Genomic DNA, 15,022 nt, shown 5'->3' with positions numbered 1-15,022 from the left:
ACTCACTGACATTTCTATACATGTCTGGCTTGACATGAATTTGAATTCATGAAACAACATTCGACTGTTATGTATCAAATATAGGTCTACAGCATGCATCACAATATAAATCATATGTGAATAAGCAGACATACAGACGTACGTACTAATTTGTATTGTTTGTTCCATGAATGATGAAACAAATAAATTTAAAGGGTTGTAACTTAACGTTACGTGATGGGTTATTACATATTCAAATTCAGCATATAAAATTTTATTTAGAACACCTACTCAATTTTCAGTTCCAAATTTTATGTTGACCAATATAATTAAAGCATTATTTGCTCAATCTTTTACGAATTTTCCAAAAATAATCATCTATTAATAGTACATTATGCAACGAGCTTATAATGATAGCCTTTGATGCATGAGTGTAAAGTAAGTTACGACACGAGCCTCTTGGCGAGTGTCGTAACTTACTTTGCAAGATTTAATTTTTCAAAAAATGTATTAAACAATACATTTTTATAGTAAAAGGCTATTAGTCATAAGCTCTGCCTTTTCTTTAATATCTATCGATGTTAAAGACATTTCTTCCTCAGAATCCGACATAATTAACCAAAGGATAAACAGTCTAATATAGAAACTTCGTTACCTACTGGTGTACTTTCAAATGAACCTCTGCTTGCTAACTACTAAATTGGATTAAAATCAAAGTAAAAATAAAAAACAGTTGAACACTAAACAAGCCCGCTTCTGATTGATCAGTGGTGAAAAGAGTAGGATTTTGATCTGTTGAACACCTGTATCTTAATGAAAATTTGTTTCATAATGATCCATAAACTATCCATAAACAAACGGCTACAAAATAGGTCCAGAAAATCTAATTCACGAAAAAAATGTAAAATTTGACATGAAAAAGTTAATTTTTGCTTCTTTTCAATGTAAACATCGAAATTAATGTGCATTTTTAAAAAAAAATGTCACGTAATTAGCCGCCTGTGTCTACTGACCACATTCTTGTAGTCTGCTATCACGCAAAATCTAATGTTCCGGTACTGGAAAATTAATACACAAAAAATTAAGTTAATAGGGTTTCGTATTCTTCAAGTTTTGGACTTTTTAATAAAAACAGTAATACTACTTGACTGGCGAAACTTTGACATTAGGTAGTCGTTTATACATTTCTTTCAAAACCTGACTTAAAATTGATTTGAAAGCGCAAATTTTATATTTATTTACCGGTACAAAATGATTTTTTTTTTAGTTCAGTAGGTTAAAGACATGCAAAAGAGGTAATATATTTCAGCATTTGAGTGCTAAGAGCGGGTACTTCAGCAAATCGAATATTAGTTTGGAATTATATCGTCCTTTGGGATTCCGCCTTGTTTATTTATGAACTAAGTTACTCGGTACACTAAATTTATCACGTATAGAACTTTTTTTAATTTATTCCTCGCCTAAAAGTTCTACCCACACTTTGTGTTACGAACTAGTTAAAATTACTATAACGACATTCTTGCTAGTTAGAAGTAATTATCGTAGGAACATTACGTAATGGTCTTTTTCACGCACACGCGCGCGCGCGTGTGTGACAAAGAAAGAGAAATAGCGTATGTGAAAATAATATTTTAATATGCCTTAGTTATGTTGAGGTACATGGTAGAAGATACTAGAAATGAAGTATTCACAGTTTCGGCTGCATTTAAAACATAAATTTTAGCGAGCTCATTGAGACTTGACAGAGAGCTTAAAAATAACTAGAGAGGTTCATTAGAATAGTTAGCGCTAAATATAAGATCGGGTGTCATTAAAGTTAGTATTTCTCCGAGTAAATCTGTTTAGTATAAAAATCAACTATCCTTTTAAACTACAATAAAAGTACAATAAATAACAGGAGCCCGCCTCTATAATTCTATTGGGTCGTTAAATAAGCCACACCTCCTTTTTGGAACATGTGTCCTTAAAATTCCCACATGTGTTCTTTTTCATTTTAAGAACTCTTCAGTTAATTTTTAGTTTACGTGTCGGTAAGTTTGAGTCGCGTATTTGTTGTTATAAAATATCATTTTTTTATTCGAATTCAAACGGTGGTGATTTTTTTAAAAATATACATATTATTTTATCAATAAAATTTGTGTGGTTTGTTTTTATATGTATATATATATTATTTTAATAGGTAGAACGTTACATATTTTAACCTAAGGTTTAAAATAATAACCATTTTTTATATTTGTAAGAATCTTATTAAAAAGATTGTATATATATATATATATATATTTATATTTATAATCCATTGATTAGATAGTGATATTGTAAGACCCTGGTTCATAAGCATTTAAAAATTTAATTATTTTTAATTGATATAAAGAACATACGTTTTACCCTGATTATTTTGACTACGTGCGAGTTCAAGTTATAATATTATATCTCAGGGATCGACACATAAATTTAGTTAAACCAAATTCTGAAAAAAAAAATATATATATAAATGTATATATCGACTGTGGTGGGAAAAATTTTCAGACGTTTTATTTGGGTAAATAACAGGAATTGGTAATGTAGAAATTAAGAAACTCGGCTAATCGTGTATAATCTAAAAACACATTAATATTAGTTTTTTTAAAGTTATAAAATATGGGCTGAAACATTAAAATCTAAATCAGCAGTATTTCGCTTATAAATCATTTTTTTCCAGTTGAAATGCAGTGGAGAACCGATGTAAATTAATTAAGTACTGTATTTAAAAAAAGGATGTTAATTTTTTACTAATTACGTATTCAAATGGAGATGTGATAATTTAATTCAAATTGAAATTGATATTATTTAAATTAATTTACATCAAGATAAGAACCCGTAAACTTTATGTTGTTCTTTATGATCTTTGAAAGAAGATCAAAAACTATTTATTTATTTAAAATACGGACTTATCGCTCATAAAATATCAGTTTGTTTCAACCATTATTTTGGCGATGGTATAAACTATTTAAAATTAATCTTTTCACCTCTAGTTACAAGGATTTTTTTAATATTAAAACAGTTTTAATAGAAATTTTATTTGATGTACCATAAGAGGGTATTAATATTTATTCAAGAAATTAAAAAAATATATATTTTTTTTTTATAAATTCTGATATTTTATTTAAGTATAATGAGAGAAGTATAAAAGTTGACGACATCGTGTATTGTTTTCTATAATTACAAAGAAAGTTAAAAAAAGAAACTTGTAAAAAATCGCTGATAATTTTAAATAATTAAATTTTTGTTTTACTATTTGATAAACCACATAGTTTTATTACAATAAAATATAATTTTAGCCAAAAAAAGAAAAAAACTGAATTAATTATTGAATTAATTAATTAATTTTCAACATTTACTTTTGTAACATTTAAATAAACCTACCTATTAATTAGTAAAAATTATTAATATTTAATCATGAATATTGACAGGTTCGTGTAATCGTAGATAGTCAATTTTATGGGTTTTTTTCAATTACAATTACTCTTTTTATTTTTTGTTCCTGTAAGACGTAACATTAAGTAACCACTTTAATATTTTATTAAAATGCACTGAATTCTATTCCAGACTGTAATATTAACCGTACAAATAATGTAAGTTTAAGAAGTAGCCGTAAAGTAGTCTTATATTCCTTGCAATTTCTATTTGTAATTCTATTGTTAATGTTTTACTTTTCAAGCCACCTGTCGGTAAAAAAAAATATATTGGAAATGCAGACGTTTTGCAATGGGGGTAAACAAATAAATAATAACAAAAAAGTTCTGCGAGTATGAAACACAATATTTCCATTTATGAATGCGCAATCATTCAAAAATTATAATAAATATTAAAAGAAACTTAAAAAAGTAACAGTAATGCGTAATGTCATAGTATTCAGCAGTAAAGTAAATAATTATAAGCCGTACAATTTTTTATTTTATACCAAAAACAACTAATATTTTATTTTGAAATACTCAGAAATGGATTTCAGAATATATTTAATTTTTTTTTTTTTAATATTTAAATTATGGATTGATTTGTAGCAAATGAATTTAATACATTTTTTTCTGTAGATTAGTGTTTTGATATCGCTATAAAACGAATGATCTGATAAAACTTTACATTTAAATTTAATAAATTCATAAATAATTTAATTTCCGCTTTAAAATTATTAAACGACGTGATTATAAAGTTAAACGAAGCGAAATTTGAAGAAGGTAAAAAAAAAAAAATCATATTTTTAACATATATGATAAATACACTTTTTTTTAGAGCTGTTTAATTAAAATTACGTTTTTCTGAGATTTTTTTCATATAAAGGTAATATTATTTATTTAAATGAATTCTTAATAAAATAATTTAGAAAAGAACAGGAGTTTGGTGTCATATTGACTAAATTCAGGTGTTTTTTTTTTTTTTTTTTTGGTAAACCAGAATATAATTCAATAGACATTAAGTTGTTAAAATTTTAACAAAAAAAATGAGTGTATTAGATGTGTAATCATCTCTCATATGTAGAGTAGAGCAAAATAATTTGTTTACTTTTAATTGTTTTTAAAGTAAAGTATTAAAATTACTACTTATAGAAGCTTTTTTTTTTACAAAATGTTGATTAAATTAATAACTTCATACTGATAAAGATTAAAATAAATTTTTTTATTTTTTTGGTCTTATATTTTATTTTTGATCTTTAAAATCTGTATTAAAAAAATAATTATTATATTAAATTTTGAGATTTGAGAAAATATTAAAATTTGATTTTGAGGTTTTCAAACGATAGCCTAAGAGAATACGTACGCGATTTTATACACTCAAGGATAAGAACAAAATGTCAAATATTTTCTATATCTTTATCTCAGTCAAGTAAAAATAAAATTAAAATTACGTAAAATATCCATAAAAAAAAACAATTTTCGAAAAAAGAGAAGAAAATATCTCTTTATAAATAATAATAATAAATATATATAAAATATGTATTATAATCTTACAAATTATTTAAACAGTAACTTTCCTTTTTTTAATAATTTTTGAACGATAAATTTGATAATTTAAAGAAGAAAAAATACAGTTTGACATTACTGATATGTATGTAAATAGAATTAAACTAAATAATGATTTTAAAATACAATAATATAAAATAAATAATTAATATTTTATTATAAGTCATCAATCAGTAAAAAATATAGTTATTACTCAGGGAAATAGTTTAGCATAGTAAAAAGAGAAACCAATTATCCATTATAGCAATTGTTTAAAGATTTCACAGTCGTTAAAAAAACAAAAGAATAAGATAATAAAAATAATTATCTAATATAGAAAATAGAAACAATAATGGGGCAAGGTAGAAAAAATAACGAAAAAGTAAAATTTATATTAAAATTAAAATAAATGTAAAAAAAGAAATAAAATAATGACGCAGTGTTTTTCACCAAAAGGATAATTACAAGTGATATAAATCAGAGTTGGTTTCCAAAGAGTAATGGTGTTCATGAAATAGCCGATCCCATTTGGTGAAAAAAATTGTCACTTGTAGAGCAGAATTTTCGGCGGTTTGGCATATATGATAAGCATAGTGTATTTAGTTCATCGAAAATTATGAAGGGAAGACACTTCATTCCTCATTCTTCTTAATGTAAGCCTAGCATGGGTTTCTTGTTATACTTAAGAATAAATTATATTATTTTAAGGAGTGACTTATCTTCTGTCTGATTGCCTATAACCAATACGGTTATAAGACTCAATATATATATATATATACATACAGACAGATATTATTTAACATTACAAAATAAATAGATATAATATTTATTTATTTGTAAGAGAAAACATAAAAAATTTCGTAGTCAAAGATGAATCTATAGTTTTTTCTTTCTTCGCTTTCTCTTATTCCAGTAAAAACAAAATAATAAATACGTAAAACCTTAAAAAAACGAGGAACGTGTCATTTAAATCGTAGTCCACGAGTTTTTGTACCTTAGATTTCTTGTATGTCCGCCGCAAAAATACTAATAATAATTGGCTGCTTTAATAAAGAAATTAAATTCTTTAAATGTACCGTTATCTATTTTATTAACTAGTCATCGAATTAGAAATAAAGAACGTTCAACTTGATAGTGATCCAATATTGCGGATTATTTTTAATAACAAGCGTTTGATTTGAGAAAGTGTTCATAAAAATTTGACTTTAAAAAAAAATAAGGAAATTTTTATATTGCATTGTTAGAATTTATAGTTTGTTAAAAAAATATACCTTTTCATGATAGACCCTACCTGTAAATAGAATTTTAGGTATTGTTCTTTATTTCTTCTCCAGACAAGCAAATACAGTTTATTTCCTCATAGGAATAATAATTCATGATATATTCCATCTTTGACTAATGAAGATGCATTTCTATTTATTTTTATTTTTTAAGCATATTCTACTTATAACAGAAAGTAAATTATCATATAAATTATTATACACTAAACACTTAGTGTTTATTAAATTTATTAACCTATAATAACCTCTTTTCATTAATAATTACTAAATCGACTGATATTCCAGTATTTCTAGTATTTTAGTTGATCGACTAATATTCCAGTATTTCTTTTTAAATATACTAAATATCTTCAACATTATTAGTTATTTGTTAATTACGTGCGTTATGACGAATAAACTGGTGATTTATATAATCAATAAGTTTCGGTTTAGTAATTAATTATATCTAATCTTTTTTTTTTTATACGACTGCCCAAAAAGGAGTGTAATGTTTTTAGGGTGTTTGTATGTTTTTTCCACCAACGGCCGAACCGATTTAGATGTATGACACCGCGTTAGAATGCTTACGCTACGGGGAGTGTCATTGGGTATATAAAGATGTGTGTATATATATAAATGAATGTATGTTTAATTGTAACTAAAAGGCCACAAAAAATCATATATGCGATTCTAAATGGATAATCGATAGTATTTTCAGAATCGATTCATTTGTGTCGAAAACAGTTGTGTTTTAAGATCTGCCACGATACTGAATGAATGAATTACGGTAGTAAAATTTATTAATTTATTATAAAATTATTATTACTGTTGTTATTTATTGTTTATAAACATTTAAAAAGAAGTCTTATGATTTATTGACGGACAGTATGTTCGATCATGTAAGCATGTTCTTTATTACTAAATATTAAACCTTCCTTTATTAATAAAATTAATAAATAAATAAAAATACAATATGAAATATAATTAAAAATAAGCTATGCTTAGAAATTAAATAAAATAATCCGTAAATTAATTGACAACGGAGTGCTTCTAGCGGGAGAGAGTCGTGGAGGGAGCCGTGTGCAGCCGTCCGGCGCACCACCATTGGTCTTTTCTGCGCCATAATTTTGTTGCGAAATATTAACTAATAATCCCTTTCTTTTATTAATAAAATTAATAATTACACGACTGCCCAAAAAGGATTGTAATGTTTTTAGTGTGTTTGTTCCACCGTAGCAGCTCAACGTCCGAACCGACTTAGATGAGTTGCATTGGAATTCCGCGTTGGAATCCTTACGTTTCCGGGAGTGTCAATAGGCTACAAAAATATGTATATATATATATATATTATATACATGTATTGATATTTATAAAAATATATGTAGCAGTGAAGATTTGCCGGTTGAAGCATAAACTTTAATGAATTGAATGATGAACTGTGAACTGTGAGCTTCTGTCACTATGTTACCTGGATTTGAATTGAATGATTCAAATCAATCGAATAATAAAATTGCAAAAATAGTAGAATTAAATTTACGTTAAATAAAATAAAATAGTATTAAATAAATTTAAAAAATGTCTGTTTAATAATAATGAGCTTCTCGTGGGGACTGCGTGTGATGTTAGGGTGGTGAGGTGATGCGAGTACCTGATCCGAGGCTAGACGAATCATCACCATTAACTGGTAACAATTGGAGTACCCCGTTTTTGGAAGGTGCAGTGGGATGCTCTTATAATATCTCTGCAAACAATCGTCCGATTTTCAAAATTCCAACGGGGTATTTGCCAGTAATACAAGATCACGATGCAACCAAACCGGAACAAAAGAGCAATGTTTGTCAGCAATTTTTTTTTTGGCAGTCGTGGTTTTTAATATTTATTTCTTGTTTACTTATAATAGTTTAATGGTTTTACTTCGAAAATAATATTGATGATAAAATATTTGATTTAACTATTAATTTTTTTTGCGTCGAAAATATAAAAAAAGACAAAAAGTTTTGTTGCATGCTGTAAAATTAAAAATAAATTATTATTTAATATACGCTTTTTTTAAGACGAGCATATATAATTTTACTTTTAGCGTATATATATTTTTTATGAAATATGTTGCATTATTTTATTTTGTGTTATAGTAAATTTCTTAATTTACGGTACTATACACATAAAAAATATTATTATCCTGTTTTGATATATTTGAAGAAAACGTTTTATAGGGTATATATTAAAAAAAAATATTTTGTTTAAATTTAATATTAATTCAAATCTATACTATTATATTTATATAAGAAGAGGGTTTTTATTTGTTCGGGATAAACAAAAAACTACTCGTTCAATCGCAACCACATTTTTATCCATGTTTCTTGCCTTAATTGAGAAGGTTTTTAGAAATATTTCATCTTTAATATGTATATATATATATATATATATTTGAAGCACAAACGTTAATGAATTGAATCAATGAACTGTGAACTGTGAGTCTCTATCACTGTATGAGCTGGGTTTAACTGAAAGGTTCAAATCAATCTAACGAAAAATATTACAAAAATAATGAATAGAAATGATGGCCGCCCTACAGCCCAGATAATTGATCTCTGTGGATCTACATTGTTATAGATATTATCTCTCTCTCTCTCTCTGTGCGTGTGTGTGTGTGTGTGTGTGTGTGTGTGTGTAAACTCTAATAGAATTAAATTTACGTTAAATAAAATATGGGTTTCCCGTGGGGACTGCGTGTGAGAGGCTAGAGCGGTGAGGTGATCCGAGCACCTCGTTGGAGAGTAGACTATTATCACCATCAACTGGTAACAAACGGGGTGTCTCTGGGTCGCTCTTTTGGAAGGTGCAATGGGTTGCTGTTATAATATCGTTGCAAAAAATCGTCCGACTTTCAAAATTACGGGTTATTTGTTAGTAGGTTGAAGCCTAACCTTTGCATCCATCAGGTACACTCTCGATCTAACAGATTTCTATAAAGCCGAATACTCTAATTATTATTTATCAGTATTATTCTCACAACCGTGAGGATAACGGTCAGTGCGGGTTCCAGGGGGTGGAGCCCTCTGGGTAGATGGAAATGACGACCAAAGCAAGCTCTGCGGTTGTCCAAGGCCCCGTTCCCCCTGGCAAATTGGGAATGGCGAGCTCTGCGGCCATGGGAAGACCCTGAGTTTGTTCCGGGATTCGTCTGGGCTGACCTGAACCTCGAGGGTCCAGGTTCTATATCTATAAATGTTGTATATATGTACGGGCCAGCTAGTATATCTATATAAAAAAATTATTTACAGACAGCCATTTTCTATTGTGTTTCTTATATTATCAAATTCTACTACTGAATGTTGTATACTCTTTAAGCTCTTTTAATATAATCCATACATCATCAAAACTTGAAATACTCATTCAAATATTAAGTAAATAGATTTTTTATTCTGATCAGCTCATTGTAATAAATTATACAGAAAATGTCAGGAAGGGGTAGATATGCTGATATACGATAAAAAAAGGAAATACCCAATCATTTGTCTAGAAAAAATAAGCAAAATCATGGTAAAACCGAAATCAGAGAAGTATAAAAAAATACATTTAAAATAAAATATTTAAGTGGTTAAAGTCCATATTAATAATTTAAAATATATATATATATATATTATTATAAATAAGTTAAAATAATATTAAAGTAAATTTATGAATATACGAGTACTATATTGTAAAATACGTGTAACTACAAAATAAATACTAATTCTCAAGGCGATAATAAAATTATTTATGCACATCTTAAACGAAGACGCAGAAAATTCAACTTGTTTAATCTTTTAATTAAAATTATTTACAAATTCATCTTTAGAGAAATATTATTTTATTGTTTATACAAGAAAAATCGTTTAATTTTATTTCAAATAAACTGGTAGGAGGGTCTTTGAGATGTTCGATAATTTATTAAACATTAATAAGATTTAGACCCTTTTTCATTAATAATAATAAATTTGATATGATATTTTTTTGCACGTAAAGTACCAGCAGTTTATTTAAAACAAATAAATTTAAAAAAAGTTAAATTATGGTTTTAATTACTTTAAGAATTTCACTTAATTAATTTATGTTAACTAAATTATTTAAATAATCGTTAAAAACTTAAAAACTGAGTAAAACTTAAAAGAAAAATTTAATGTGAAATAATTTTACGATTTTTTATTTTATGTTAAATGTAAACAAATTTATAATAAAATGGAAAAGAAGTAGTAATTTTAAAACATTTCAGTAAAAATTGTAAACATGCCTGCTGTTCAACAAACCAGTCCACTAGTGAGAATAGCTTCCACAGTTCTATTCTCACTCCACTGTAAATTAATTTTTCACTAATAACAATTCTTTTTTATTAATTCGTATTTAGTGCAGTTCAATAGAATATACCCACAAAAATTACAAAAATGATTGATTTTTTACCTACTTGAATTTTGACAAAGATAAAAGAGTAGTAATCCTTTTGATTAAAAGAAAAAAACGTATATATAAATATATAAAACTTGAGATCTATGTCTATTAAGTGAATTTATGTATTTCAGAATATCATTTTTATATAACATTATAAATACAACGTATGTAAAAATAAAATTGAAAATAAAACCATAAAATAAAAACAGTAATACACTTTTAAAAAATTTGAAATGTTCATGTTAATAAATTTAAAAAAGTAATATAATTGAAATACGAGTAGAATCAATGTAAAGTTTATACTCGTAAAATAAAATATACTAATAAAATGGGAGGTAAACCGATAAAGATAAATATTCGTAAAATAGTAACTTGAGTTAATAATAAAACTGTTGAACTTTGTGTGAAGCTTAATTTTAAAATATCTATCTAAAAAGTACACTTACACTTTAGTCTTTATGTAATAGAAAATGCAACCGGTTAAAATGAACTTTAAAAATCTAAATTCTAGGAAGGGTTGTGCGACAATTGTGTACAGCAAAAATTCTATACACACCAGGTTTAAGAATATATAAATATGTGGAAGGCCGACTCCTTGCTCTAGCATTCATATAGAGACTATGTAGATTAAAACAAAATATAACATAATTATGTAAAAATATTATTAACCCTGTAACAATAATATGAGCCTACTGAGGAATACAAATTAGTTCTAATAGAATGTGCGTAATTATTGTTGTGCGGGACTATCGCTGAGCATAATTGTTACGTAAATTAGAAAGATGATGGGTGGATGGAAATATATAATTTTTTCCTGTAAGTGCTCTAATACAAAATATATATAAATATTATTAAATTTATAAATGAATATTTGTTTTTGAAAATTTATTGCAATAATTGAACGCTTAAAATAGATTATATCCGCTTAAAATTAAACCGACTATCGGCAGAATCTGAACAACAAACTACCAATTCAAAAACGTAAAAATTAAATAATATAATACGCTGAAAATGTGCTGTCTTAAATATTTATAGTTCAGTTATAACCTAATTGGTTTACTGGTTAGATCTGAAATAGTTATAATTTTTTCTATTATTTAAACTGTCTTTTAGATTTAAATCTGAATATTAATTTATATATAGGGCAACGATTGGATTTAACAGCCCAAATTTAAAATTAAATTACAAACCAATAAAAATATATTTGAATTGATCAAATATTTGATCATTGACTATTTGTATATTTATAAAAATATGCAAATAGTCAATGTTTTTGTATAAACAAATGAATACAAATAATTCAACCATGCTCATACCTGAAATGTATTTTACAGCTCACGCAATATGTTAATAAATAGTTAAAACAAGAATTAAGCACGTTTAACAACGATTTAGCACTAAGAGCACGGAACAAATTAAAAATATTAAACTGTTTTAAAAATATATATTGAGTGTATCACGAAGTTCACCCGAGACTTTCATAACCTACTCTACGCTTGAAAATAATGAAAGAAGTACATATAAACATACATCCTAAATTGCTTCGTTTGCCAGTTTAATTTTTTAGGACGTTAATTAAGGGACAGAATTAATGATTTCTTATAGTCTTTGACCTGAAAAATATAATAAAATAGGTTCCAGAACCATATCTGCAGTAGTTTTTGAAAAATGTAGGGTGAAAACCAATAAATTGGGGGTAAAAACCCCGTTTTTTATGGTAGACGTAAAATAATTTTGTTATATGGGTTATTAATAAGTAAACATTTTGTAATAAGTCAAAATTAGTTTTTCTAACTTTTCTTTGTTTTATTCAACTTACCTTACAGCATTTTGTTCTGAATTTTAATTTCTCTACAACTTTGTCTTTAAAAGTTTTGTATGTTTATTAAACATTTAACAAAGTCTTTTTAACAGGGTTTTTTACCCCAATTTATTGGTTTTCACCAAAGATTTCTCAAAAATTTTGCAGATACGGTTCTGAAACCTATTTTTTTCGATTTTACAGGCAAAACCCATAAGAAATCCTACTTCTGCCCATTAATTAACAATCTAGAAATTTCAGTGCGACCTTTTCACCAGGGTAGCTGAAATCCGAACGAAATCTTTCGCTAGCCGTAACTCCCAAGCGAAGTATTTTAGGACATATATTTATAAGAACGTCTTCCATTATTTTCACAAGTAAAATACGTTATGAAAGTCTCATAGAACTTTGTGATATATTCGATATATTATAAACACTGGAGATTCGATAAAATAATATATTTTTATTTTTTTGATATCAATTAAAAAAAGATACAAAATAAATTAAGATGGGGTATATATTGAAAATCAAAATTACACGTAACAATAATTAATGATTTGATTTAATCCCACACATTCACCCCATCGAAAAGTAATTTACTATGGTATGGAATCCTAAACTAAACAATAGAAAATGGTTATAATAAGAAAATATAAATTAACTAATTAATATATGCCAATTTAGATATAAAAATATAATTAATAAATTCAAAAATTAAAAGAAACAAAATATAATTTTTATATCCCTTTAAAGTAAAATGCTAATTAATAAAAAACATTTAAAATCCTTTTAACTGACCATAAAATTATTTTTAAAACTAAAGCAACAGAATAAAAAAAATTAATTAATAATAGTAAATATTATTTAATGTTAATAAAGAAGCAGATATTTATAAAATGAAATTCGTTGAGTAAAAATGTAAAAAATTCTACATAAACATGAAAAACAGAACGTTTACAAAACTGTTTACGGTAAAATTTACTATATAAAAATACAATAAACAGAAATCTAGTTATATGGGTCATAGGAAAAACAACAATTTTTTTATACTTCAGAAAACGTGTCACTTTAGAAATGAGTAACCACAAAAAAATACCTACACATAAAAAAATGTACATAATAAAAAACAGAAATTAAAATTTAATTAATGGTTAAATCACATTTGAATATGGCGAGTGGCTTAGGAAAATGTAATTTAAATTCAAAATTCATAATTTATATTTAAAAATAATAATAATTATTCCTACAGTTCTTAAGTTTTAATTACGTATGTTATTAATTTATTATAAAAAAATCCGTTCTGAAGTAGTTGATGTCTGAGAAAGTGCTTAAAAGATAATAAAAAAAAACAATAATTGAAAAAAAGTTTAATTATTTTAATAAATGAGTATACATTTATTTAAATCGGTTCCGTGGTTCTCAAACCAAAATTATTTATAAATAATTTAATATACGATTGAATTAATAACGGTAACATTTTGAATTAAGTAAAAATTGTAATTAATGTTTACACTTACTAGTTGTAACTATTAACTGAAAAATTAAAGATCCAAAACAATCAGGATTTTTTATTTTGATTAACGATCGATCACTATTTGCTTTATAAATATAGTTTCTTATAAGAAAATTGTTTCTTTTTTTCAATATTTAGCTAAAATTATTAAGAAAAAGTCGTTTTAAAAGCTAAATAATATGCTTAAATTAATATAAAGATACTGGAATTTTAAAATTAGTGAAAAAATATAAAATATATCAATTGAAATGGATACTGACGGTATTAGTACGTCGTTGGCATCAACATCAACAGACACTTGTGAAGATTACAATAAAGTGTTAACCGAAGACGATTGTGATGAGAACGATGATGATGTTGATGAGGACGGTGATGAAGAAGACGTCGATGATGATGAGGATGATGAAGTAGATGATGGTAGTGAAACTCGTGTGCAAAAAGTGCCTCAGATTCCGTTTTCTATAGATACTTTGTTGTCATGGAAACCATCAAGAGGGAATGGTGTATCCTCTTTAATTTATTCAACACAAGAAAAAGTTAAACAGTGGTCATCTATTCCTAGACCATCTCATACTGTTGAATATATCACGCCGATTCCAGGTAATTCTTATGTTACTTAATTTATTATTATTATTTTTTTATTATTACTGTTATTGTATGGAATTATGATAAGAATTGCTGAAACATCCTGAGTGCCAGTAAAGCCTCATATACTGTAGAAAATTTATTATAAGCTTTCGAGCTTCCATTAAATTAAAAAAATTCAACCCAAGATATATTTACAATACGAGTATACTACCTGTAATTCAACTTCAACTTACCTTCAGTTCTTATGACGTTTATCCTTTAGGAACTAACTTTCTATCCTGAGATAGCTATTTAATTTTTGGATAAAAGAAGTATATAGCGTGTAGTTTTTTTTAATAAAGAGTGACCTTTTCAATCAGATCAACGCAAAATGTGATGATTTCTAATATACTAGGATAAAATTTTCCTAGCTGCTTTGAGGGGCTTGGACTTCTTCTATATGAGGTTTTTGTCTTGTACAGCTTTTCTTCATCGTCAC

The 15,022-nt window shown here is 26.3% G+C and overlaps 1 protein-coding gene across 1 annotated transcript in view; it reads left to right on the top strand.

The window, feature by feature from the left end:
- The first annotated feature begins 2,009 nt into the window (after window positions 1-2,009).
- LOC142322840 (uncharacterized) overlaps window positions 2,010-15,022 on the top strand; it is a 79,126-nt gene continuing 66,113 nt past the window's right edge. The window contains exons 1-2 of the mRNA XM_075361915.1: window positions 2,010-2,121; window positions 14,095-14,556. Coding sequence (XP_075218030.1) covers window positions 14,205-14,556 — 352 coding nt within the window. The 5' untranslated portion in view covers window positions 2,010-2,121; window positions 14,095-14,204. The remainder of the gene's footprint in view (window positions 2,122-14,094; window positions 14,557-15,022) is intronic.

This window comes from Lycorma delicatula, chromosome 4 (assembly GCF_047948215.1).
Source record: "Lycorma delicatula isolate Av1 chromosome 4, ASM4794821v1, whole genome shotgun sequence".
Lineage (NCBI taxonomy): Eukaryota > Metazoa > Arthropoda > Insecta > Hemiptera > Fulgoridae > Lycorma > Lycorma delicatula.
This window is presented reverse-complemented; position numbering and strand designations above follow the sequence as displayed.